Source organism: Nicotiana sylvestris, chromosome 3 (assembly GCF_000393655.2).
Source record: "Nicotiana sylvestris chromosome 3, ASM39365v2, whole genome shotgun sequence".
NCBI lineage: Eukaryota > Viridiplantae > Streptophyta > Magnoliopsida > Solanales > Solanaceae > Nicotiana > Nicotiana sylvestris.
In genome coordinates this window covers 37,296,803-37,323,684 of record NC_091059.1, presented here as the reverse complement: position 1 = coordinate 37,323,684, position 26,882 = coordinate 37,296,803, and the positions used below count along the sequence as shown (strand labels likewise).

At 40.5% G+C, this 26,882-nt stretch overlaps 1 protein-coding gene across 2 annotated transcripts; it reads left to right on the top strand.

Annotated features, from left to right (window-relative positions):
• The first annotated feature begins 753 nt into the window (after positions 1–753).
• LOC104241574 (putative clathrin assembly protein At1g03050) lies at positions 754–3,762 on the top strand. Of its 2 annotated transcripts, none has more exons than XM_009796521.2 (3): positions 754–931; positions 1,318–2,034; positions 2,309–3,762. In XM_009796521.2, exons 2-3 carry the CDS (start codon positions 1,395–1,397, stop codon positions 3,415–3,417), a joined length of 1,749 nt encoding a protein of 582 aa, XP_009794823.1. In that variant the 5' UTR covers positions 754–931; positions 1,318–1,394; the 3' UTR covers positions 3,418–3,762. The 2 variants fall into 2 exon arrangements, with proteins under 2 accessions (XP_009794823.1, XP_009794824.1); XM_009796522.2 differs by having other exon boundaries at positions 1,298–2,034.
• Positions 3,763–26,882: the final 23,120 nt, after the last annotated feature.

Below are 26,882 nucleotides of genomic sequence, written 5' to 3'. Positions count from 1 at the left end.
GAAAAATACAGCTATTGAATGGTATTTTATCGTTTGTTGACTCAAGAATTTGTTAATTATAATTAGAGTAGTTTTAATGCAGTTTCATTGGATGGGAGGACTTCAGACAATAACTATTTATTGTCTCTATATAGTTTCGGGAGAAAGCAAAATTTTATGATATTAAGTTTATAGTATAGTTTTGTTCAACGTAGAATCCAAAACCAAAATGAATATTAATCAAATAAGAAAAGACTTATAAACATAATTTTAATTGATTTCAAAATCCTAAATATTAGGAAAATAGTAAATGACCATTTTGTCTAATATAAAATTTATTTTTAAGGTTATTTTTGTAAACCGACATTATATTCGTGCTTTTATAATATAGATATAGATATAGATAGATATATATAGATAGATAGATATAGATATAGATATAGATATAGATATAAATATAGATAGATAGATTATAATAGTCCATATTATTTCTCTATTATTAAAATTTTTGCTTTCTCTTGTGCTTTTTAAACTGCGGAAATGACAATTCAACAGATTAGCAACTTCTACGGAAATTAACGAACCCCTCCACGGGAATAAGTCAAATAAAATAAATCTTTTTCCACTCAAAAATTCAATGATTCTAAAAAGTTTAACTAAACGGTAGCTTTATTTTTGAAAATATTCCATTAGCGATCCGTTTTATGGTGCTAAAATGGAGGATATTTGTACGGTTGTTGAAGCAAGTCAAGAGGAAGAACACATAAGGGATTTTATGGAAGAGAAGAAGAGGGAAGAAGAAAAACTTGTACATCATTCTCTCTGTCTTCTTTTCTCGGTTCTTGTTTCCTTTCAATTTATCCTTTCATTTCAAAAGAGAATCCTTCAAACATCTTCATCAGTTTTCTGATTGTCTTCTCACAAATTTCCAATAATTTCAGTTGTGTGGCAGGTATAATTACATATATAAGTACTGTATGTGGCACATCATGTTCTTCACTCGATTCAACGTAAAGTCTCATACATGCATGTTCAATATCATGACAATATTTTTTCTTAAATGGTGTTTCTAGACTAACTTGCACGGAACTCAACTATTTCATCGGGTACTTGATATTTACCCTCTCCCACTAGCATATTTACCGAGTAACTCTGCCCACCAAATTTTGTGCAGATGGATAAAAATCACCTAACGATTCTTCTTTCTATATTTGTTATTTGTGGTTTCTAGGATAACTCCAATCCATAACTTTTACCCACTTCATTAACCATTAGACATTCGTCTTTGTGTGCCAATAATATGACTAATTAATAGTAGGTATTTGTTGTTTTCTTCAGATTAAAACTGCCACCCTGCTGAACAACTGAGGAGGAAAGTATTAATAATTGATACATGCCGGAAAGCTAATAAATTCATGGCACCAAGCAAGCTTAGAAAAGCTATTGGCGCTGTCAAGGACCGGACAAGCATAAGCTTGGCCAAAGTTGGAGGCAGCAACTGCTTGTCTGACCTAGAAGTTGCCATTGTCAAGGCGACTAGACACGAAGAGTACCCGCCCGAGGAGAGGCACATTCGAGAGATTCTAAGCTTGACTGCTTATTCTCGAGCCAACATCTGTGCTTGTGTCGATAACATCTCTAGACGTCTTGGCAAGACAAAGAACTGGGTTGTGGCGCTCAAGTCAGTAATGTTGATCCATAGGTTACTCTCCGATGGTGATCCCTCTTATGAACAGGAGATTTTCTTCGCCACGAGACGGGGAACCAGGCTTCTTAACATGTCTGAGTTTCGAGACTCCAAATCCAATTCATGGGACTATTCTGCACTTGTCCGTACCTATTCATTGTACCTTGATGAACAACTTGAGTATAGGATGCAAAGCCGCCGTGGAAAGCGTAGCGCCTATGCCTACGACGAAGATTTAGAGGAAATTGGTCCTAATGCCATCATGGTGAAACCTACTCCATTGAGGGAAATGAAGAATGAGGACATTTTCTCAAGAATCCAATACCTCATGCAACTCCTTGAGCGATTCTTAGCATGTAGACCCGCAGGTTTGCGCTTTAAATTCCCTTCTAGTACGTAAAAAATAATTCATTTTTCTATCCAACTATTGAATCATAAAATGACATAATATGAGAATAATACGCGAGGAATATGAAATTTGAAAAATTTGAATTTTCATACCATGTGCGATACCCATTCAAGGGCTCTCATAAAATCGGTGCTTTAGTTTGGTCTTTTTCTACCTCTTCTCCCAGCCACCCCTAACCAAAACATGTCTTTCGTACATGATTCTAATTAATGTTTGCCCTGTTGTAAGAGCAGGTTTGGCAAAGACCAACAGAATTGTATTCGTGGCTCTCTATCCACTTGTGAAGGAAAGTTTCCAACTATACTACGAAATAACGGAAATAATAACTATCTTGATCGATAAGTTCCATGAACTATCAATCCCCGACTCTGTGAAGGTTCATGAGATTTTCTGCCGTATTAACAAGCAATACCATGAGCTTGAACAATTCTACATTTGGTGTAAAACTGTTGGAATTGGACGCTCTTCTGAATATCCAGATATTGAGAACATTCCACAGAAGAAACTTGACCTTATCGATGCATTTATACGGGAGAAACCCATATTGGAACAGAATGGGAATGCAATGCGTTATGAACCAAAGAGAGAGCTGGTTGAAAAAGCTCAAGAGCCAGAGTCAGAGTTAGAGCCTCAACAGGAACAGGACATGAATGCAATTAAGGCATTACCACCACCAGAGGGAATTCCTGAAGAAACAAATCAAGAAGAAAAGACAGAGGTAGTAAAAACCCAAGAAGTAGGCAACTTGTTGAACTTGAGTGAAGATGCACCAACTATGGAAGAGCATGGAAATCAATTGGCTTTAGCCCTCTTTGATGGTGGTCCAGAAACTGCTGCTCCTTCTACAACTTCACCATGGGAAGCGTTCAAAGATTCAGGGGATTGGGAAACAGCACTAGTTCAGCACACGAGCCATTTATCAAACCAGAAGGCTTCCCTTGCTGGAGGCTTCGACACATTAATGCTAGACGGAATGTATCAACAAGGAGCAGTAGCTCAGGTGGTAGCCAGCTCAGGTGTTGTAGCTACTGGAAGTGCTAGCAGCGTCGCGCTTGGATCAGCCGGTCGGCCGGCAATGCTAGCCTTGCCTGCACCTCCATCGGCAGGTAGTGGACCTAACACAGCCGGGACAAGCACTGACCCTTTTGCAGCGTCACTGGCAATAGCTCCACCACCATATGTTCAGATGTCAGAAATGGAGAAGAAACAGAGACTATTAGTAGAAGAGCAGGTAATGTGGCAACAATATCAAAGAGATGGAATGCATGGACAAATAGGATTAGCAACGGCACAACCAAACCCTTGTGCATACAATATGGGAGGATACACAAAAACCTTCTAGTGGTTCCCTTAATTAGATACAGAAGAACGATCCATGGTCGTTCTCTTTGTGGTCTGCAATGTTCAGTAAGGAGCAAAAGAGGCATTCAGGAAGAAGGAACGACAAAATAACTATTCAAGCTCACATTTTGGTTAATGTCTTGATTGCCTGCTCCACGAGTTAGGAACAATTTTCCAAATATGATATACAACAGTTGCAGAACTACATGTTAGAGAAGATTTTATATCACAGTACGTAATGTAATAATTTGCAATTTTCACTGGTGTCATTTTCCTCTTTTCCTTTCTACAGTAAGCTCCGAAGTGATTATTCAAGCATATATATGGCATACAGTGATTTTTTGTATATCTTATCGAAATGACAAGTAAAACCTTGTCACAACCATCACTGACGGAAAATGCTAGCATTTTGGTGGTTTAGTTAGTATATTTGTGTAATGACCCGGCCGATCGTTTTGAGAGTATGAGTCCCGATTCCCTATTTATTGTCCCCTCTGTGTCATTTTATGCTTATTTGACTCGCTGGGGTGCTTACTATCGGGTTCAGGAGAGTTTCGGAGTGGAATGAGACACATAGTCCCTAAGTGTGAAGTTTGAGTTATAAGAGTTGACCGTAGTTTGACTTGTATGAAGATGACTCCGAAATGAAGTTTTGTCGGTTCCAATAGCTCTGCATGGTGATTTTACTTTTAGGAGCGCATCTGGATGTTGATTTGGAAGTCCGTAGGTCATTCCGGCGCTATTTGGCGAAAGTTGGAAATTTGAGGATTTTTGGAAAGTTTAACCGGGAGTGGACTTTTGATATCGGGGTCGATTCTGATTTCGGGAGTTGGACTAGGTCTGTAATGTCAAATGTGACTTGTGTGCAAAATTTAAAGTCAATTGGACGTGATTTGATAAGTTTCAACATCGTTTGTAGAAGTTGGAATTTTCGTAGTTTCAATAAGCTTGAATTGGAGTGCGATTCGTGTTTTTGATGTGATTTGAAGGCTCAACTAAGTTCATATGATGTTTTAAAACTTGTTGGTATAATTGGTTGAGGTCCCGGGGACCTCGGGTGGATTTTAGATAGTTAACAGATTGAAATTTGAACTTGGAGAATGGCTAAAGAGCACCAATTCTGGTGCAATGGCACCTGCGCAAGTTTGACCACAGGTGTGAGCTCGTAGAAGCAAGAGGGCAAGTGCAGAAGCGGGATTAAAGAGGTGGCCAGGGGTCGCAGGTGCGAGGGAAATGCCGCATCTGCGAGCCCACATATGCGCGTGTAACTCCGCAGAAGCAGAGAGTGAGATGGAAGGGAAGTTCGCAAAAGCGGACAATGTCTGTAGAAGCGCAAACGCAGGTGAGTTTAGGGTGCCGCAGAAGCGAGTTTTATGGGCCTAAGTGATGGCCGCACCTGCGATGGAATTTTCGCAGGTGCGGAGCCACAGATGCGACTAAGTGCTCGCAGAAGCGGTTTAACTAAGCAGAAAATGCCAAGTTCGAGGGTTTGATTTTATTATTGATTTTTGGACCTTGAGAGCTCGGAATAAGGCGAGAATTTGAGGGATTTTCAGAGGAAACATGGGTAAGGATTCTTGACTTATTTTTTTATTATATTCTACTAATCTATCATTAATTTCTTCTTTTAATTGAGGTTTGGGTTGAAAAATTGGGGGTGAAAGGTGTAAGGTTCTTAGACCGAAATTTGTGGTTTTGATAGAAGTTTTGATATCGGATTTGAGTAATTTTGGTATGGGTGAACTCGTGGTTGAACACGTGTGTGGATTTTGTAACTTTTACCCAATTCTGAGATGTGGGTCCGGATCGACTTTTGGGGGCGATTTTCTAATTTCTTGTTAAAGTCTTGAATTCATTAATTAGATTAGTTTCTTATAGATATATTTATAGTATATAATTGCTTTTGACTAGATTTGGACCGTTCGGAGTCAGAAAATTGAGGGAAAGGCATTCTTATTGACTGATTAAGCTTGGTTGGAGGTAGGTGACTTGTCTAATCTTGTGTGGCTTTGGATTTGTTACTGTTGCAACAATTTGTGATATTTGAGTGCCGTGTACGCGGGGTGACGGGTGCGTACACGGGCTAAATGTGAAAATTCCGGTCTCTGCTAAGTAGTTTCCTTCTTATACCTTAATGGAGTTATTCTAGCACTTGTAGCATCATGTTTAGCCAAATTTCACATGTCTACGTGTCTCATTTCTAAATTGCAATTTTGTACAATATGCTTAGTTAAAATACGTTCTTCCTTGTTTCCGTATTTGTTCTTTTACTGTAGGATTCTTTGATTGTATTGTCGTTGTTTCATTTACTACATGTTGGCTTTCGTGATTCTTGTTGTGGTGATTGTTTGATTGTGGCATGAGATTTCTTCTGTGCGAAGTGTTATTGGCACGAGGTCTCTTCCGTGTGGAGTATTATTGGCGCAAGGTGTCTTTCGTGTGGTGTGTGATTGGCATGAGGTTTCTTCCATGCGATGTGTGATTGGCACGGGGTTTCTTCCGTGCGGAGTGTGATTGACACGAGGTTTCTTCTGTGTGATGTGTGATTGGAACGAGGTTTCTTCTGTGTGGAGTGTAATTGGCATGATGTTTCTTCCGTGCGGAGTGTGATTGTGGCACGAGGTTTTTGCCATGCGGTTACTGTGTTTTTCTCCTTTGCTGTGTTGTTTGTGGTTGTTGTTGTTCCTTAACTTGTAAGATGTTCTTTTTCCTTAGGTGTTATCATTGTCTTCTTATTTTTCCTGTGCTGTTGCTTTTTCGTACATTCTTATTGTTCATTAACCTTCCATTATTGTTATCATTCCATCTTCTGCCTTATTTCTTATATTCCAATAGGGCCCTGACCTGACCTCGTCACTACTTTACCGAAGTTAGGCTTTGCACGTACTAGGTATTGTTGTGGTGTATGCATACTACGCTCCTGCATATGTTTTTGTGCCCAGATACATCTTACCAGCCTCGTTAATTGAGAGAGTGTGTTTCTGCTTGGAGACTTCAAGGTATATCTGTCAGCGTCTGCAGACCTCGAAGTCCCCCTCTATCCTTATCATGTTGTCTTTTCTTTATTCTCTTAGTCGCTTACTTCCTTAGAGTTTGTGACTTGTAACTACTGGGTTTTGGGAGTTTTTTATACTCTGAGTCTTAGATTTTACTTGTACATGCTAAGCGGTAGTTTTCAGTTTTTTACATATATATATATATATATATATATATATATATATTATTTCAGTTCTTTCTGCAATTTGTTAGTCTTACCTAGCCTTAGAAACTAGGTGTCGTCACGACATTCCACAGAGGAAAAACTTGGGTCGTGACAATTTGGAAGGCACATGATGGAAGTGACTATTGGTGAATGGTGCTAGACCTCTAAAACCCTAGTGCTAGCCCATATATGCACCATTATGCGTGTTGAAAAGACACGCTTTTCTTTATTCTAGAGACGACTAGGGTACATACCAAAAGATTAATATCTGTATCGATGGGATTTTTAGGTTATGGACAAGAAAATTAATCTACTTCGCGAGAATTCCCAACAACCAGTGACATAAATCGTGGTTGCTACAGATTTGCTTCCCAAAGGGGAACCCATAAGTCCCCTAACTAGTATTTTTGAATTAAATACAGTCAAACCTCTTCATAACAACCTCGTTTATTCCGAATATTTTTGGATGTTATAGCGAAATGCTGTTATATAGAATATATATTATAACATAACATAAAATTTTGTTCCGGAAAGCTTGACTTTTATAGTAAAATGTTGTTATATAGGAATTTATTATAGAGAGATATAACTATATTTCATTAGTATAAGAGCTATAGGGTTTTAGCTATTTGAATAACCCTGAATGGAAATAGTAATATTTCATGTCCGTAAATTTCTGTATGAAACCTTAGGAATTTTGTAGACCTCATTGTGAGCTTTTGCATCGATATTGGGTAATATTTTTGGCCCTATAATTGGTGAGATATTGAATTTTAAAGTTTTAGGGTTTAATACTCACAAATTAAACTTCAAAAATTCAATAATCCTTATTTCATGATTTTTTTTTTTGCAAATTATGTTGGGTTCAATTGCTGTAATGCCCCATTAATTTCTACAAGTGATTTGGGTTGATTTCAAGCTTATAGAATACAATGTATTAAACCCGAACTTCATGAGGTTTCTTAAGTGGAATAAAATTATTAGAATACTTGAAATTAATTATTTTATTAATGATTGAATTTTGAATTAGCAGTAATTAATAGGTCATCAAGAATACTTAGAAAAATATTTAAAAGAAAGAGAACTAAGATTTCAATTCTTGGAAACACTTGGATAACGAAATGCATGTTTGGAATAAATGGAATGAGAAATGAAAATTTAAAACAAAAGATGGGAAGTGGCTAAACAAGAATTAGGGAGACAAGGAGACAAGGAAATTTATCTCTTCAATTTGGTAGGAAAAGTAGGAGACAATCAAAAGGAATTTAAGAAAAAGAATGCTTCATGGATAGAAGCCGGACCTTGTGTGATAGTATCCCCAACGTTCGAACGCAGCAGTAGGGCAATGAAGTTTAACCATCGCCTCCAAGTCAGCGTGCGAAGGAGAAATTCTTCGGTGTGAACGCTGCCTCACATGCGAAGCATCCACCCTGACGTGCAACTTCTGAAGGTATTAAATTACCATCCGGGCAGAGAGATGTTTTATTATTATTTGGTTCAAGTCTTTGAAGGATAAAGAGAAGGGAGAGAATGCTACCTTGAGGTGTGTATTTGATGCTTCTTTGGTAGATTTGGTCTATTAGTTTCATCTTCTAACACTCCGCCTACATGGAATTCATAGATTCTCGAAGAATCTCTCTACAGCATTTCAAGAATACAAGTTTTGAAATTATAGGGCTTGACATAGAGGTAATTTCTTCACTCCGACTTTATATATTATACTCCGACCTTATATATTATACTCCATGGATTTAATAGAGTATATTTATGAAGAAAGATTTGTATATAAACATCTATTCATGAAACCCAATAAAATTAGTATTGAAATTGAAAGGGTATGTTGGTAAGGATGCTGAATAGTGTTGGGTTTTGCTTGAGCGATGTCGTTTTGAGCTTCTAATTATAAGGCTAGATTCCATAACACGTTTAATGAATGAATTGGAGTTAAAACTCAAGGAATGATCTTCAAGTGGTGAAAAAAGGATTTTTGTGAAACTTGGACCTAAGTGTTAGACACTTAGTTTGGTTTGTATTGGTGCGACGAGCTGTTGATACATGTGAGCTCATATATGTAGACTATGAATTGTTGACATCATTTAGCTTTGGGGTAAGATTTGGAAAGCGACTCGAGGTAAGTTGATTAAAACTTATGCTACTTGAGGGATTTTCTCTAAACATATATTTTGACTTGATACATGAGATTTTTCGTAAATGTGTATCCGTACTCGTGGGGGAAAGCGAGAAGGGATGTCACCATGTGTTTTTGAGTCGTGTTGCATATGAAGTGGTGTCATGTTGTTTTGAAAAATCTTATTTTCAAGAACTTGTTAGCAAATGGCACTTTAAGGTAAACGTTATAAGTTTTATTAAAAACTCATGTTGATGATAAAGGGATTAAATATTTGAGTTCTATTATTACCTTTGTTTTATAAAATGAGAAACGTAATATTTCTAAAATCTTTATATTTTGAAGTAGCACTTGCTAAACCTTTAAGGATTGAAATCTCTTTTTTTTTATGCTTCATATAAAAGAAAGGATACTCATTTGATTTGTTCAAACGAGTTGGATTGACTATGAACGCCATGATTTGATAAAATAGATACTTTAAGACTACTTGACTATGAATTTATTTTGATGTATCAAATGTTTTGGGAGTTACTTCTGTTCACTGAGATTGGCTTCGAATATATCGTGTTCATCATCATGAAACTACACATGTCGGCGTAGGTGTAGATGACCACATTGTGGTATAGACTGCAGCAGAGCATCCTCCTTGACAGGGTGTTATTTGTGCTATTACCAGCATGGCTGAGTTGATACATATGACACTACGATGAGATGACCTGAGCAAGTAAGGTATATGATACTTGCCTCTAGGCACATAACCTAGTTGGCCTTCTTGTATCGGTGATGGTATAGTACTCCCGGTGAAAGGTAAAATATGATTTTGTTATGTATAGGCTTATGGAGCCAAAAGCAATTTCAATAACTTAATAAATTTGAAACGGTTTCATCGGTTAATATAAGTATTTTTAAAAAAAAAGTTTGTATCATGTATTACATTTTAATAGTTCTTTTTATTTAAAATAATAGAGTATGAACTGGTGTAAGGGTTTATTGCTTTATATAAAGTGTTGGTTGCATATGTTTTGTAAAGACTTGTCCAAGAGCTCGAGTTAGAGATAATTTATGATACTTATTGAGTACCATAGTGGTGTACTCAGCCCTCAGGGGCCCCTCTCTAGCGCCCCGCTTTCTTTACATATTTTCAGGATGAGGTATGGTATTTGATGAGCGGATGAGGCTAGAATGACTCTCTTACCAAGGTATATAGCGAGACACCATTTCTATTTCATGGTAGCTTGTGTTGATCTTACTTTATTCTTGGTTAGGATTTGTCCCAAGTAATTATTCTATCCTTGTATCATAGAGATTCCATATACAATTGTCATTACTTTGGATTGTAACTGAGAGTTACTCATTGTCATGCCCTCACCTCTGGGAGCGCGACCGGCGCTCAATCGAGATAACACGACCGAGCAAGCCTATTTGATGTCTTCTATCTAACCTTACCTATGAACAATATAAAAATCAATAACAAGTGATATACATGAGAAGATAATATGGAAGTGTCGGCGACAAGGCCCCGACTATACCTCAAAACACAAGTACAACATCAAGTGACATCGGGCCCGGAGTAGAGTAGGGCTCACTAAAACCTGCTGAATAAAGAGTGACTGCTAACAAGGACCAAAGCTGCCCATTGATGAACCAGTTACATCCATTGAAGATGCAACACCCCCGGTAAAAGGGACGTTAGTACATGTGGAATAGTACTAGTATGTAAAGCTAAATGTCCTCCACCCGATCGGCTAAGCCGCCTTCCCACATATGTCGTGTGGGTTGACTTTCCATTTCACAGCTAATATGAACCTCATCCCAATTAAAGGGAATATTCACAATTATACCATTATTTCAATCTCATCCCAAATAAGGGGAATAATTACAATTCACCCCTACACCGGCACGTATAGTTTCAGGTGTGGGCCTTATGACCCAACCTTCCTCGATTTGCTAATGATACTCCCAAAATATTTTTTGTTTTGCATACAAGGGAACAAAAGTATGATATATATATATATATATATTCACCTCATAACCTTATACACCATATATAGTACATTAGTACTTTAAAACATTCACAACATTATTATTTCCTCGGCTCTATTGGCCATAAGTAAGATTCTTCTTTCATGGTACGGTGGCTATATTTCACATTTCACACTTTCATTTCTTTACTTTCCGTTTACCATAAAATCGGAGGGTCCAATTTTTCATTGTTATGACACCTCGAAGGCTCTAAATTACGGTCGAGCTTCATCCTTCGAAGGCTCGACATCGGGACAGTATGAGACCGACGGTTACGGGAAGAAGATGGAGAATTCCCAAGGGGTGAAGCTAGAGCCGACAAAATCTGTCAGGCTAGTCTGAGCCCGTATCGTAGCATTAGCTAAGTGTCCCATCTCCATATTTTTGTAATAAATGCACTTGTACTATGTTGGGATTCCCCCTCTTATATAAAGGGGATCCTTGTTATTTTGTAAATATCGGCTGATCAATACAAAAGACTCAAGAACATTCTCTCTGCTCTCTAACATATTCTCTTGATTTTATTGTGTTCTATTCATTGTTCATCATTTATTGCTTATTATTGGCCATAAAGATCCGTCTTTGATTTATTTATAATTGTTAGTCTCCATCGACCACCTTTGATAGCTCTTAGCCGAGCTTCAGACTCGACCCTAAGGCCCTCGAATAGGCAAGCTCGAGGCCCCGATTGGCAGCGATTCGGTTTGATCAACATCTCGTTTTTAAGCTCTTATCTCGTTTCTAAGTCTTTTCACATAGCATCAACTACCTAACAACTAGCATAAAAATAGATCACGTATTTTTAGAACCACTAAATTAAATTTAATTGTTATTACAATTTTCACGGTAAATAGTTTGGCGCCCACCATGTGGCTAAAAATAATAGTGATTATTTTCTTGATGGTTTTACTACACAACGCAAGTTATCTTTCATAATTTTTCTTGCCCAAGATCTTTTGATTTCAGGTCAAAATGCCTGACTCAGTAAACAACAATCTCGAGAACCATGGAGAGAACGGTGTGGATGTTCCAGGTGTTGGTGTACCACCGCTAAACCCTAAGAATGCACCAGAACCAATTCCCGTGGACATAGTCTTGCGCGACGCCCAACACGTTGACGTAAGCTCCCGCACTAACAAGATCGTGCACCAAGGAGACCAACAAGAGGCTCAGAAAACCCCGGTTAGGGAAGAACAGGAGGTTAGCCTTCACGTTATTTTTGAAATCTTGCAAGAACAACACCTGGCTATTTCTCATTTACAAGTCATCGAAAAACCCCCAACACGGTAGCATCGGGTACGGCTCCCCCAGCCGAACAGGTACCGGAGAGATCAAGCAACAACGGGTCGGTAGCCGACCCCGCCATTGTAAAGATGCTCAAGGACATCACAAAGAGGATCGAATCGGGCGAGAAGAAGATGGAGGCCAACGACAAAGAAGTTCATACAAAGGCCGTTCCCAGAGGAAGTAGCTTCAAAACCCATTCCAAAGAAGTTCAGCATGCTAGACCTTCCAAAATATAACGGGACCTCAGACCTCAATGAGCACGTTACTGCTTACACTTGCGCAGTGAAGGGCAACGACCTAAAGGACGACGAGATCGAGTTCGTCTTACTAAAGAAGTTCAGGGAAACACTCTCGAAAGGGGCCATGATGTGGTATCACAATCTAGCTCATAACTCCTAGACCTATTTGTCATGCTGGCGAATTCTTTCATAAAGGCACATGCTGGTGCCATCAAGGTAGCAACCAGGAAATCCGACATCTTCAAGATCAAGCAAATGGAGAATGAGATGTTGCAAAAGTTCGTATTTCAATTTCAAATAGAACGAATGGAACTACCACTGGTCTCCAACGACTGGGCAGCGTAGGCCCTCACTCAAGGTCTGAATGAACGAAGTTCGGTGGCTTCAAAGCAGCTGAAACAGAACCTAGTCGAATACCCCGCTGTGACCTGGTCAGACGTCCACAACCGATACTAGTCGAAGATCAGGGTCGAGCACGACCAATTAGGATACCCCTCGGGCTCGGTATACCCAAGCAGGCTTCTGGAAAATGAGTCGAAACAGAACAAAGAAAGATACCAACCATATATTGATGATAGAAGAAATGCTCTGGGGCGCAACATACCCTGCAATGATCGAAGGATGGACCGAGGCCAGAATCCTCTGGGACTCGTCAACGGAGCTGGGTTTGACAAGTACACAAGGCAAACGGAGGCACCTCGCTTGTCGGAATACAACTTCAATGTCGATGTATTAGACATCGTGTTCGCCATCAGTAAGATCAGAGACGCTAGGTGGCCCAGGCCTGTGCAATCAAATCCTTCACAAAGAAATCATAACTTAGTGTGTGAATTCCACAACACGCACGGCCATAGGACCAAGGATTGCCACCAGCTCTGAGAAGAAGTAGCCAAACTGATCAGTAAAGGCCACCTCCGAGAGTTCCTCAATGACCGGGCCAAAAATCGGTTTCGGGAAAGAGAGGCGGCCAAGAAGAACGAAACAAATGAGCCACAACATGTCATCCATATGATCTTGGGAGGCATCGATGCCCCGCAGGAGCCCATGATGAGAAGAACAAAAATATCCATCACTAGAGAAAAGCGAACTCAGGATTACATACCCGAGGATGCCCTCACTTTTAGTGATGATGACATTAATGATGCACTAGTAATCTCTTTTCTCGTAAATACATTTCAAATTAAATATGTACTCGTGGATCTAGGTAACTTGGCCAACATTATCAGTTTGAGGATGGTAGAGCATCTTGGACTGCTTGACCAAATCATGTTTGCCTCTAGATTCCTCAACGGATTCAACATGGCGAGCGAAACAACAAAAGAGGAAATCACCCTTCCAATCAACGTGGCCGGAACGACCCAAAATGCCAAATTCCATGTCATCGAGGGAGACATGAGGTATAACACCTTGCTCGTAAGGCCATGGATACACTACATGAGAGCAGTACCATCCACCCTCCATCAAATGATGAAATTCCCCACAAAAGATGGGATTAAGACCGTCTACAGGGAACAACATGCGGCGAGAGAAATGTTCGCAGTGCACGAAGTGGCCCTAACACCGGTACCTCCACCTTCGGAAGAGCTGAAGGATAAACAAACAGTAAAATAGCGATAACAAGCTATGCTCTCAGTTAATCCCGACTAAACAAAGTAGGGGACTGTACCGCGTCCTCATCACAAGCAACTAAAATATATCAGGGCTCGAAATATCACCGACACATTCTACACTAAGTATGACCGTTTCTTTTCTCTTCCAATTATATTCTACACTGACCTGAGTGCAGGTATCCGATCGAAACGGCCAAAGCACTCTCCAACTCGAAGGCCTTAGGTTTCAAAAAGCATGCATTTTGCTCTTTTCCTCCGACCGGGTTTTTATCCCAAAAAGGGTTTTACCGGCAAGGTTTTTTAACGAGGCAACATCTATATGCTACCTAAGGAAGATCCAACAAGTATTCAAGGCTTCTTTGGCAACCAACCTCAAATACTGGGGTCCATCCCCCCGTAAGGTCACCTACTCGGAGAAGCCAAGATACACCAAACGGGGGCTCAATAAGAAAGTAACGTACCGGGCCAAACGGTCAAACGAACCGTGTCCGCATAAAACAACCAGGCCCTTAACAACAAAAACATGTATACTTGTACCAAGTAATCAAAGAATACTTCCTAAGAGTATTTTGCATTTCAAGGAAGCTCGATATTTTTGCAAAAAATGGCTCCAAAGCTGAAAGGTGCCCCGAACACTCGGGGACTGGCGTCAACAACTCGAAACAATGCGACCCCCGGGTCGGAGCTCCTAACCCGTAAGTCCTCGATGAGGCAATAGCGAGATCACAAAACAACTCCAGAGCCAAAACGTCCTGAACACTCGGGTACTGGCATCGAAAACTCAAGGCTACACGACCTCCGGGTCAGAAACTCCAAAATCATAAGCCCTCAATGAAGCAACACCAAGTTCACAAGAAATAGACCCGAGCCAATAAACCCTCGATGACTCAGGGACTGCCGGCAATCGCCATCTCCATCGACTTATCAAAACCCGAGGTCGTAAAACCACACGCGGGCAGCCTCGGTCTTGTAAGACCTATATAAGGCAACAACAATATTTGTAAAACCTCATGCAAGGCATGAACCATACTTGTACCAAGTATCCAAAACTGTAAGACCTCAAAGGCATGAAAAATTATAAGACCTTACTAAAGGCATAAACCCGATCTCAAAGTTTCGGCTATATATCGAACTTGTAAGACCCCTAAAAAGGCACACCTTCGATATAGACGCCGAAACTACTTCACTCGGGACTTAAAGGCTCTGGCCAAACACAAATGACTCTGGTCATAAGGCTGTACCAGCCAAACTAACATGACTCGGGGACGCCCGACCGTCACTATAAATCACAGGCCTTCAATTACTCTGAATAAACTTCGGAAAGAACCGGTTAAACAAGCTACCCTTGACATAGGCAAAAGAGCTTCAACCATATCAAATCCTAAACACTGGCTTCGAAATACTCAGCCTCCGAGCCAAACCTTCTGAGGTGCTCGATCATCGCCATATAACGACTCACAATAGAGGTTTTTTATTAAACCATCGAAGAGTCGGGCAAATATTATTTCAAAAAGTCCTTAACGAGGGAAAATTATAGCCTATATCAGAGGTTGCATCGACCCAAGGCGTAAGAGCCATTGTCGCCAGCCCACATATATAAAAGGTCGCATCGACCCAAGGTGTATGAACTACTGTTGCCAGCCCACATATATAAAAGGTTGCATCGACCCAACGCGTAAGAGCCACTGTTGCCAGCCCACACATATAAAAGGTCATACCGACCCAACGCGTAAGAGCCTAAGGGCCAATTTGCAATTCAAAAACTTGAGGGTCGAATGAGCTCGAGTCAAAACCCGATTCGGAGACTGAACCCAAAACAGTTAACTGAATATGCCTAAGAGAAAAAGTGTAAGAGCTCAAACGTCGGCTTGCACTAAAAGGTTGCATCGACCAAAAGCATAAGAGCCATTATCGCCAGCCTAAAATTCAACAACTTGAGGGTCAAATGAGTTCGAGTCAATGCCCGACTCGGGGAATGAGCCTAAAATAGTTGACCTAAATATGCCTAAGAGCATAAGCGTAAGAGCCATTATCGCCAGCTTATACGTAAAGGTCGCACCGACCAAGCGCATAAGAGCCTACGGGCCAGCCCGATGAGCCTCAAGGACATGCCATGAATCTCAAGATTCCCCTCAACTCATAGAACAGTTTACCTGGCTAAAATCAAGGCAAAAAGAAATGCAAGAGAAACAAAACCGTGAGGTTTCCTATTTATACATACATACGGAAAAATACAAGCTCCATTTACAAACGAGCTTTGAAAGTATTATATACAGAATCGGAAAGCAAAATCAACATTCCCTCTGGGGGCTATGGCCCGTCGACCTCATCTTCGCTATCCTTGGCGTCAGATAGAAGTAACCGAGCACCATGCTCGTCCGCCCTCGCCTTCATCAACTCTTCCGAGAGGTTAAATCCCCTAGCACAGATCTCCTCGAGGGTTTTTCTTCGAGACTTACACCGAGCATATTCTTTGCTTCGATCTTTGCGGTCAAGGATCTTTATCGACTTAGCTTGAGCATCGGTAGTGTCCTTCAAATAGACCGCCACTTTCTGGTCAGCCTTAGTTCGGCTCATTATGGCTTCAGCTCGGGTATCCACCACATCGAACTTTATCTTCAAAAGCTCAATCTCGAGCTTCGTAATCATATCTGTTCGAACCAAGCTATTATCACGAGCTAAGCAAAGTTGAGCCTCAAGGGCGGAAGCCTTAGCCAGAGCACCCTTATCCGTCGAAGCTTGAGCGTTCGCCTGAGCCTTTAACTCATCATACTTGCGTTTGGCTCGGCCAACCTCGTTCCGAAGGCGCTCCAAGCCCTCCACCTTTTTCTGCAACTAAAATAAACAAAATGTTAGCCTGAAGAGCTAGAAGGAGGAATGCACACTCGCTCGAAACAAAACTACATGTTCCTTCAAGTAACTCTCATAATTCGAGATCCGAACCGTCTCATATCGTAAGTATGCCAACTCGACTTCCCTTTCATAGCAAAGGAGCCTCAGGGATTTCTCCTCATCCAGATCTTTCTGCAGCCTAGCCTCACGGTGAAGCAGCTCAGACTTAAGCTTGTCGAAGACCTACAGAAGAAAACTCAGTCAGGAAGGGAAGGCGTAAAGCTCGAAAGGTCTGTGCCAAAAAATCACCATAGAATGAAGACGATGTTCTTCCTCGAAGGTCGAGTGCACATCTGCTAACCTATCTCCCTTAGCTCCAAAAGAGTCAACCCCGGCCGAGGCACGATCGCTAGGTGCACACAACCCCGAATTTCGGATATCCCTCAAAGTACCTTCGACGGGAAAAGAAGACGGCCGTGGATCAGAAACCGCCTTTCCAAAACCAGGAATCACAGGCATAGTAGGCTCAGTCAATACTTCCACTCTGGGCCCCCGGTCTAGGTTCGCCTTACTTCGAACACCATTACCCTACAAAGGTATCTCTTGCTTATTGTTATCATTCTTTAGCCCAGAAGCTAGCGGTCCTTCTTACCCCCCCCCCTCCCCAGGGGACACGACCATGCCTTAGAAGGCTCCCCGATGTCAACAATAATAGGGTTAGTACGAAGAAAGAGAAAGTGCTTTTCTAACTAAAAGAAGGGAAGGGAGCGAATTGCATAGCACGTACCGTGGTGTTTCACCTCCCACCTATCCTTAGATAAAGCTCGCCACTTACGCTCATTGTAAGTTGAGTGGGTCGCCAACTTCCAAACCCAATCCGACTGATCGAGAACCTCGCCTGACATCTACAAGTTTGCTGCAGAAAAAGAAAAGAAAGCGCATTTACAAAGCCAACCTTCACCATAAACAAAACTAAGAAGGCACGAGTGTACCACTTATGTGTTTAATTCTATTCCTCAGGGAATGGCATAAACTCCACGAGGATAATATCAATGGTTCGTACTCAGACGAATCGACTCATCCACACCTGATCTCCGTCTACTTCATCATCAATGACAAAAGGCGTGGTCGACCGGCATCATAAGGTTAACATGCCTTGATGACGAAAAGGCTGGTATAGCCTGATAAGATGGCTAAGCATAAATTCAAGCCCTGCCTTCTCCGCAAAAAAACCTCACCATCAACACTATCCGCCAAAATGACGGGTGAATCTGGGCCAAGGTAACCTGATACTTTCGAAAAAAGTCAAGCACGACCCTGTCAAAGGGGCTCGGTGTGAAAGGATATGTGAACACATTCAGAAACCCCTCAGCACGGTCCGTAATACTCTCATCTGGGCAAGGCACCTGCAGTACTACCTCCCCGCCTTCCATAGTCTTTCCTCACCGACTCAATATATCCCTCTCCTATCAAATAAGTAAACTTCAAGGTACTCTCCTCTTGGCCCTGAGCATACGGGGTACTTTTCTGATGAAAAGTCTCCTCTCGAAGCAAAATGCCCCGAGCCAACAAGGCAAGAACCGGAGGCGGAACTCTCTCATCCCTGCCGAACGGATCCTGATGTAACAGTCATGACTACAACAAAAGTGGAAAGCTGGAGCAGGAATTTAGGCCAGAACATCAATACTGAAATAATGAAAGGCCTAACGCAGGAAAAAAGGGTAACTTCTCAGAATGGTAGAATCTCCAAAAGGGAGGAAGCGACCCTATATATGGAAAAAGCAGCGACGATCCGCCTGCCTCGGAGGTCGATAGCTGGCCAAAATCACTTTGGGAAGATGTGCCGGAGGGATCGCCTCGGTCACTTAGTAGCCGTGTCGTCCATTTGACGAACGTTGTATGACGTTTTGGGGTTGGGGGCCCTCGCACCAAACAAGTCCTCCATCAAAAAGAAGCTAGGCTCTAGGAAGCCTTTAGCATCATCGCCAGTCCCGAGATGGTACCCGATCTCAAGGACCTCCATCAAAAAGAAGTTAGGCTCCAAGCAGCCTTTGGCATCATTGCTAGTCCCGAGATAGTACCCAATCTCGAGGACCTCCACCAAAAAGAAGAAAGGCTCCAAGAGGCCAGTAATATCACTGCAAGTCCCGAGATGGTACCCTATCTCGAGGACCTCCATCAAAAAGAAGTTAGGCTCCAGAAAGCCATTGGCATCATCGCCAGTCCCGAGATGGTACCTGATCTCGAGGACCTATATCAAAAAGAAGTTAGGCTCCAGGAAGCCTTTGGAATCATTGCCAGTCCCGATATGGTACACGATCTCGAGGACCTCCACCAAAAAGAAGAAAGGCTCCAAAAAGCCATTAATATCACTACAAGTCTCGAGACGGTACCCGATCTATAGGACCTCGATCAAAAAGAATTTAGGCTCCAGAAAGCCATTGGTGTCACACCTCCTTTTTCCGCACCCGAGGGGGCAGGGGAGTTTTTTCCAATTAAAGGACAGTCGAAACGGGATTTGTTTATTTATTTCAGAGTCGCCACTTGGGAGATTTAGGGTGTCCCAAGTCACCAATTTTAATCCCGAATCGAGGAAAAGAATGACTCTATATTACAGTCTGCATACCAGAAATCCGGATAAGGAATTCTGTTAACCCGGGAGAAGGTGTTAGGCATTCCCGAGTTCCGTGGTTCTAGCACGGTCGCTCAACTGTTATATTTGGCTTATTTATCTGATTTTAAATACAATATGAACTTATGTGCAAATTTTATCTTTCAACCGCTTTTATCATTTACTGTTATTTTTATCAAGAATTGCAACGTTATAAAAATGTATCTCGAACCACGTTACAATCAATGTACCCGTGGTCATCGACACGCTTTGACTCCGTTGAGATTTGGATTTGGGTCACATCAATGTGCACCCGAGTTTAAGGAAATTAAATTATTAAAGGCGCGCCTAAAGCGACTAGCGTATTTATTTTGGGTAGGACCGTGAAATTTTACTAAACGGTCCATCCCGAAATCTAAACAATTTTTAAAGCAAATATTTACTGAGGGCCCCGCAATTTGTATTTTATTTGGCAAGGCTCATCTCATTCTTATTTTTTAAAAATGAATTTGCAACGTCATGGACACGCATCTCGAACCACGTCACAATCAATGTACCCGTGATTGGAAACACATTTCGACTCCGTTGAGAATTGGATTTGGGTCACATAAATGTGCACCCGAGTTTAAGAAGGTAAGATTTATTAAGGCGCGTCCTAAAGAGTCTAACGTATTGTTATTTTAGGAAGAGGCCGTGAAGGTTCATTAAACGGCCAAATCCAAAGTCTAGTCAATGGTTATGTATTTTATTGAGGGCCCCGGCGGTTTGTGATTTATTTGGCGAGGCTCGTCTCATTTTTATTTTAAAAGGATAAACCTATAGCGACTACATTTTTCTATTAAGTTCGTCTCTAAAATAAAAGAAAAATCTCCTAATTATTTACATGCTGAAAAACGCAACTTATTAGTTATTAAGTTACGGCTAATGTGAACGGAAAATTGCGATCGCGTTTGTACAAGGAAAAACTGCTTTCATTCCACATTTTATTATTTGCTAGAACATGAGATAAATACACAATAATATCAAAACAGATTAACTATTCTTCGATTAATGTAAACTAACATTATTAGATGAAGAAAGTATACATATGCAACCTCATTATTCATTAATTAATCGGCTACATTTTTATACAAAGAGAGGAAAATTAATATTCAAACACAGATCCAAACAAAAGAATTCAACAGGAACAGGAGCCTGATTAATATTTCATTTTTCGCTTCAAGCCAAGAGTAATGTGTACCTGGAAACAGCAGTACAAGAACAAAAGAAGTAGGAGTCAGCAATAGTAATAACGCGGCAACAACAGGTTCAGCAACACCGCAAAACCAGTAATAACCAGTAGAATAACCCAACAACGGATTGAAAAATCAGCAGTGCCAAAGTGCAATCACAATCAAAGCAGAGAAGAGAAAAGATACGAGATGCAGTAGCTTCGGATTTTTGAATAACACTCGAAGAAAAACAAACAGAATTGTTCGAGTGAAAGTTCAAATTGTTTTTCTCTTTTACTATCACAAACTCTCTCAAGTATCTCTTAATAATATTCAAGTTCTAAAAACTCTCTTCTTTTTTCTCTCAAAAAAAAATCCTCTCAAGGTTCAAGTTCTACCCTTAATGTCAAGAATAGTCCTCTATATATAGCAAGACAAGTCTTCAATTCCCAACCCCAAAATTATTCCCCCAATCACATGCTTTGTCCCACTACATAATGTTTTCTTTATTTTAAACTTTGTCCCCCATGCCTACATTAAATAAATACCACATTCCCAACCCATTACCATATGTCCCCCATGCCTATATTAAAAAAGTACAAGATTCCTCCCCATTATGTTTTGTCTTGTTCCCCATTATATTAAACAAGTACATCAAAAAACCCCACCCCATTATATTTGTCCCCCATGCTTAACATAAAGAATCAAAATAATGTTCAATTACCAAACTACCCCTCCGACCTTATTGCAATTACAAATCTACCCCCGAATGCAATGCAATTTACCAAATTACCCTTCTGCTCTAAACAATCAATTAATCATAACTCAACCAAAATATAGTCAAGATGACCAATTTCTCAACAATCTTCAACAACAATTTACATGAACATGATGAACAACACAAACTCCAAATTAATGGAAATAAATCAACCATATCGGGAACCAATCCTGGTTAATTTAGACCATTAATGGATGAACAAAGAGACAATAATACAAACAACAATATGCATGATTCAAATTAAACTAACAAATCAAAGACAAACATAAACTCACATTAAATCACTGGATTTAAACATGAACTTCAAACCAAGACGAACATGAATTTAATCTATCTTTAAGCAACAAACATGATGGATTCTAACGATTCAAACAACATTAATATTTTCTGGAAAATACATAACACATGAAACAAATTGAAGAAATAACCAATTAAATTTCAATTTGGATCTAACAAACATTAAACTAACAAATATTCACTTAAACAACAATACAAACATGAAATAAACATGAAAAATAACTAATTAATCTTTCACTTGAAATCTGAAAAATTAATTTAACAAACAACACATGAACATGAACAAAATCAAAATCAAATATCTAAACAATAAACATGAACAAAACAAACATTCGCCGATTTTAGATTCGAAAATATCAAAACAAAATGCGGACAAAATAAAACTCAAAAATCTACTAACCGAATCGAACAATCATACATACGGACTGTTTCGGCGACCCTCGACCAAATCTCAACCAAACGACGACGAACCCGAACCTAAGAAGTTGACGCCGAAGCCACAGCCACAGCTGATGCGGCAGAAGTGTTGAAACGGAAGCAACTGGGGGGGTGCGTCGTCGTTTGCCTGCAGCTGAAAGCAGAAGAGACAGCTAAGGAAGAGCTCGGCCATGGCGAGCTCGAGCTTTGAAGAAGATGAAGTGCAAGCAGCAGCTCGGAGAAGATGAAGCTCGACCAAACGACGACGAACTCGACTCTAGTTAGCAACTGAAACCATGCCGAAGCCTAGCAGCAGGTGACGCGGCAGAACAGGAGCAGGTTTGGTTTAGACTCAAGGACATCGTTGAGGCAGCAAATGCAGTCGAAGCAACTGAAAAAGGGGTTGACGAGGACGACGAAGATGTAGCTGTAGCGACCATGATAATGGTCATTTTTTGGTGGTGTTTGGATGAAGAACGAAGGAGGAGGTGACGATGGAGGTGGTGTTTGCTGGACTGCTTGGGCCGTGACGATGACGGGGAGGCAGCTGGAGGTGGAACGGTCCGTTTGGTGGTGAAGCTGGTGAATGGCAGCAGCCATGGACGTTGGGTTTGTTTGAGAGTTTGGGGAAGATGAGGATGGAGGGGGGCGGGTAGTTTTTAGGTTTTCTTACGGTTTTTTTTTGTTTTGTTTTTGTTTTGTGTTTTGACAAAATGAAGAGTGGGTCTTGGGTCAATGGGTTAATGGGGCGGACCGGGTCGACCCGTGTGAAGTGGACTGGGTCGTGGACAATTGTTTGGGCCTGGGGTTGAAAATTGAAGAAGTGGCCCAATCCGATTTTTATTTGTATTTTTGTTATCTTTTCTTCTTTTATTTTCTAAAACTAAATTATAAGAATACTTAAATTATTATTAAGAACTAAATTAAGTTATAAAAGCGCAAATTAACTACCAATAACAATTAACGCACAATTAAGTAATAATTAAGCATAAAATTGTTCATTTGGACATTAAATGCTAAAAATGCAAAAGATGCATATTTTTTTGTAAATTTTTTAATTTTGATAAAACTAATTTAATTACTAACAATTATAGAATTAAATCCTACATGCCAATGCGATATATTTTTGTATTTTTTATTAATTTAGCAAATAAACAAACACAGACAAATACAAATAATAATCCAAAAATGTCACAAAATACTCAAAATTGCACACCAAGGAAAATCATTTTATTTTGCATTTTTTGGGAGTAATTCTCATGTAGGGCAAAAATCACGTGCTTACAGCTGCCCCTCTTTGCCCGGAGACACGAAGGGTTTTCGTGCAAAGATAAAGCGAGCGATTTTTGCCTGTCCGAGTACTCCGTGTGAAGCATTTTTTTGAAAACGATTTAACCGAACCTTTGCTTCAAAGGTTTCCTACATATCCCTGGCTAAAGAGGAATCAGGTTAATGTAGTTCGGGAAGTTTTGGTAGCTGGGTCTACCGTGGGACTGCAATGTTACTGCTGTTGCCTGCTGTTATCACTGCTTACCGATCTCCTTATTACACCGTGTTTAAAATAAAAATAAGAAGCTAGGCTAGACTGAAATTTGTTCTTGTTGCCTGACTTTCTCGTCGGCTTGTGTTTCCTCCGGTGCTTTTCTTCCGATGCTTTTCTTCCTTTTGACCCATGCTCTTGAGTATGTGCTGAGACCTCTTGTTGCAACCTTTTGCTTCCTGGTGCTGGGATTTTTTATTGTTTCCTGTTGGGGATTCCTGCTGTAACCCTCTGTTTTATTATCCTCTGACTTGATCTTGAAACCTATGCCTCTGTTGTATGGGCGGGCTCCCAACTTCAATACTTGAAAATTAATGCTGAATGTATTCCTCTGTTATCTGGGCGGGCTCCCAACTTCAACGCTCGAAATATAAAGACTGAAATGTATGCCTCTATTATCTGGGCGGGCTCCCAACTTCAACGCTTGAAATATAAAGACTGAAATGTATGCCTCTATTATCTGGGCGGGCTCCCAACTTCAACGCTTGAAATATAAAGACTGAATGTATTCCTCTGTTATTATGGGCGGGCTCCCAACTTCAACTCTGGAAATATAAAGACTGAATGTATTCCTCTGTTATTATGGGCGGGCTCCCAACTTCAACTCTTGAAAATAAAGACTGAATGTATTCCTCTGTTATTATGGGCGGGCTCCCAACTTCAACGCTTGAAAAGTAAAGACTGAATGTATTCCTCTGTTATTATGGGCGGGCTCCCAACTTCAACTCTGGAAATATAAAGACTGAAATGTATTCCTCTGTTATTATGGGCGGGCTCCCAACTTCAACTCTTGAAAATAAAGACTGAATGTATTCCTCTGTTATTATGGGCGGGCTCCCAACTTCAACGCTTGAAAAGTAAAGACTGAATGTATTCCTCTGTTATTATGGGCGTGCTCCCAACTTCAACTCTGGAAATAAAGACTGAATGTATTCCTCTGTTATTATGGGCGGGCTCCCAACTTCAACGCTTGAAAAGTAAAGACTGAAATGTATGCCTCTGTTATTATGGGCGTGCTCCCAACTTCAACACTTGAAAAATAAAGACTGAATGTATTCCTCTGTTATTATGGGTGGGCTCCCAACTTCAACTCTGGAAATATAAAGACTGAAATGTATGCCTCTGTTATCTGGGCGGGCTCCCAATTTCAACACCTGAAATGAAAAAACTGAATGTATTCCTCTGTTATTATGGGCGGGCTCCCAATTTCAACACCTGAAATGAAAAGACTGAAATGTATGCCTCTGTTATCTGGGCGGGCTCCCAACTTCAACTTTTAAAATAAACGCCATTCCTCTCTTCAGGCAGGCTCCTGATTTCAACAACAACTTAGGATTGAGTAAAACTAAACTTAGGAGGAAATGCGTCTCCTATGGGTAAAACTAAACTTAGGAGGAAATGCGTCTCCTATGGGTAAAAGTAAACTTAGGAGGAAATGCGTCTCCTATAGGTAAAACTAAACTTAGGAGGAAATGCATCTCCTACGGGTAAAACTAGACTTAGGAGGAAATGCGTCTCCTATGGGTAAAAGTAAACTTAGGAGGAAATGCGTCTCCTATGGGTAAAACTAAACTTAGGAGGAAATGCATCTCCTACGGGTAAAACTAGACTTAGGAGGAAATGCGTCTCCTATGGGTAAAAGTAAACTTAGGAGGAAATGCGTCTCCTATAGGTAAAACTAAACTTAGGAGGAAATGCATCTCCTACGGTTAAACTTAGGAAATGCGTCTCCTATTGGCAAAACTAGACCTAGGAAGTGTATCTCCTATCGGTAAAGGCATGAAATGTATTCCCTTGTTATACAGGTGGGTGCCTGAAATGAACAGACAAAAAAGTATTCCTCTCGTTATTCAGGTGGGCGCCTGTTTTTTTTGAGAAAATTTTCGCGATGAGAAAATTTTCTGCCCCGGTTTGATGATCTTCTTTATGGCATGTTATTCCGCCATCTGTAACATTTCTTTTCCCTGCTTCAAATCAAAGAAAGGTTTTGTTAGTTTTAACAGAAAAAACATGGTTTTTTTTTTCCGGTGTTCCATTACACTATCTGAACTTGCTGGGGATGATACTATTTATTGGGGATGATATTACTGTTGGGGATCATGTCCCTGCTGGTGAACACATTCCCGTTGGGGGTGGTTTTCCTCTTCTTTCCTTGCTCCACATTGTCCGACCTTTTTGGAATTTGGTCGATGATCGGCCAAGGATGCTCTTGCATCTCGACCCCTTTTTCACTATACCCCCTTGACATTTAGGCCAACTCATCATTCGGTCTTGCAACAAATGTCTTTTCCGTTTCATTGTATTATCTTTGGCATGTCCTGTTCGCCTTTTGCTTCGCAGCATTTTGGAAAACAAAATCCTTCTAAAACAAACTACTGGATAAAAACACTATAAACCCAAAATAAAAAGTGATGACTTTAAAAAGATGAAAGAAAAAGTCTTTCTGAACAAATGTTGGAGAAAGAAAAAATAAAGAACTTATCCGAATGGTACAATCAATCCCAATGATCATGTCATGCATTTCTGGATTAACCAACTCAGTCTATTCATATCGATCAATTTTTCTGACGGCCTTACTTTGCTGGGGATGTGCAGAAGCCCAACTTTCGCCGGATGCGGATCTTATCTTGCTAGCCCCCTTTATATCCTTGTCGCCTCATAGTGCCCTTCGAGGGGTTTTCACTGATGAGGCTCTCTCATTTCTCTCAATTCTCGTCGCCTTATGGTGCCTGTGAAGGTTTTCACCGATAAGACTCTTCTCATTTTATTTTCTAAGCTGGAGATTGGAGTGTTACCGACATGACTCTTTGCTGGGGATGTGCAGAAGCCCAACCTTCGCCGGATGTGGCCCATTTTTGCCAATCTTATCTTGCTAGCCCCCTTTATATCCTTGTCGCCTCATAGTGCCCTTCGAGGGGTTTTTACTGATGAGACTCTCTCATTTCTCTCAATTCTCGTCGCCTTATGGTGCCGATATGACTCTTTGCTGGGGATTCTTTAGGTTATCAATTCGTTGCCGACTTTCTCTGCTTATATTTGCTTAACTTGGCTTTCCTCGGATTCTGATCGGGAGGTCTTTTTTGGACATCAACATGGTTTTTTTTTGTTTATGGCTAAAAGAAAAAGAGGGCTTCAAAAAGGGTTCAAAATAATTCTGATGGGTAAAAACCATTACAACTCTTGGAATCGAACTTCTTTCCCAACATTACAAACATAACTTCTGCCCCAGTTTCTCGCTTGGGGATTCTTATTTTTTGGTTACACTATGACCGAGCCGTGAGGCGCCTACGTA

Coding starts and splice junctions, on each gene's coding strand:
- LOC104241574 (XM_009796521.2), top strand. CDS start 1,395: ATGGCACCAAGCAAGCTTAGAAAAGCTATTGGCGCTGTCAAGGACCGG. Junction 2,035..2,308: donor CTTAGCATGTAGACCCGCAG/GTTTGCGCTTTA, acceptor TTGTAAGAGCAG/GTTTGGCAAAGACCAACAGA.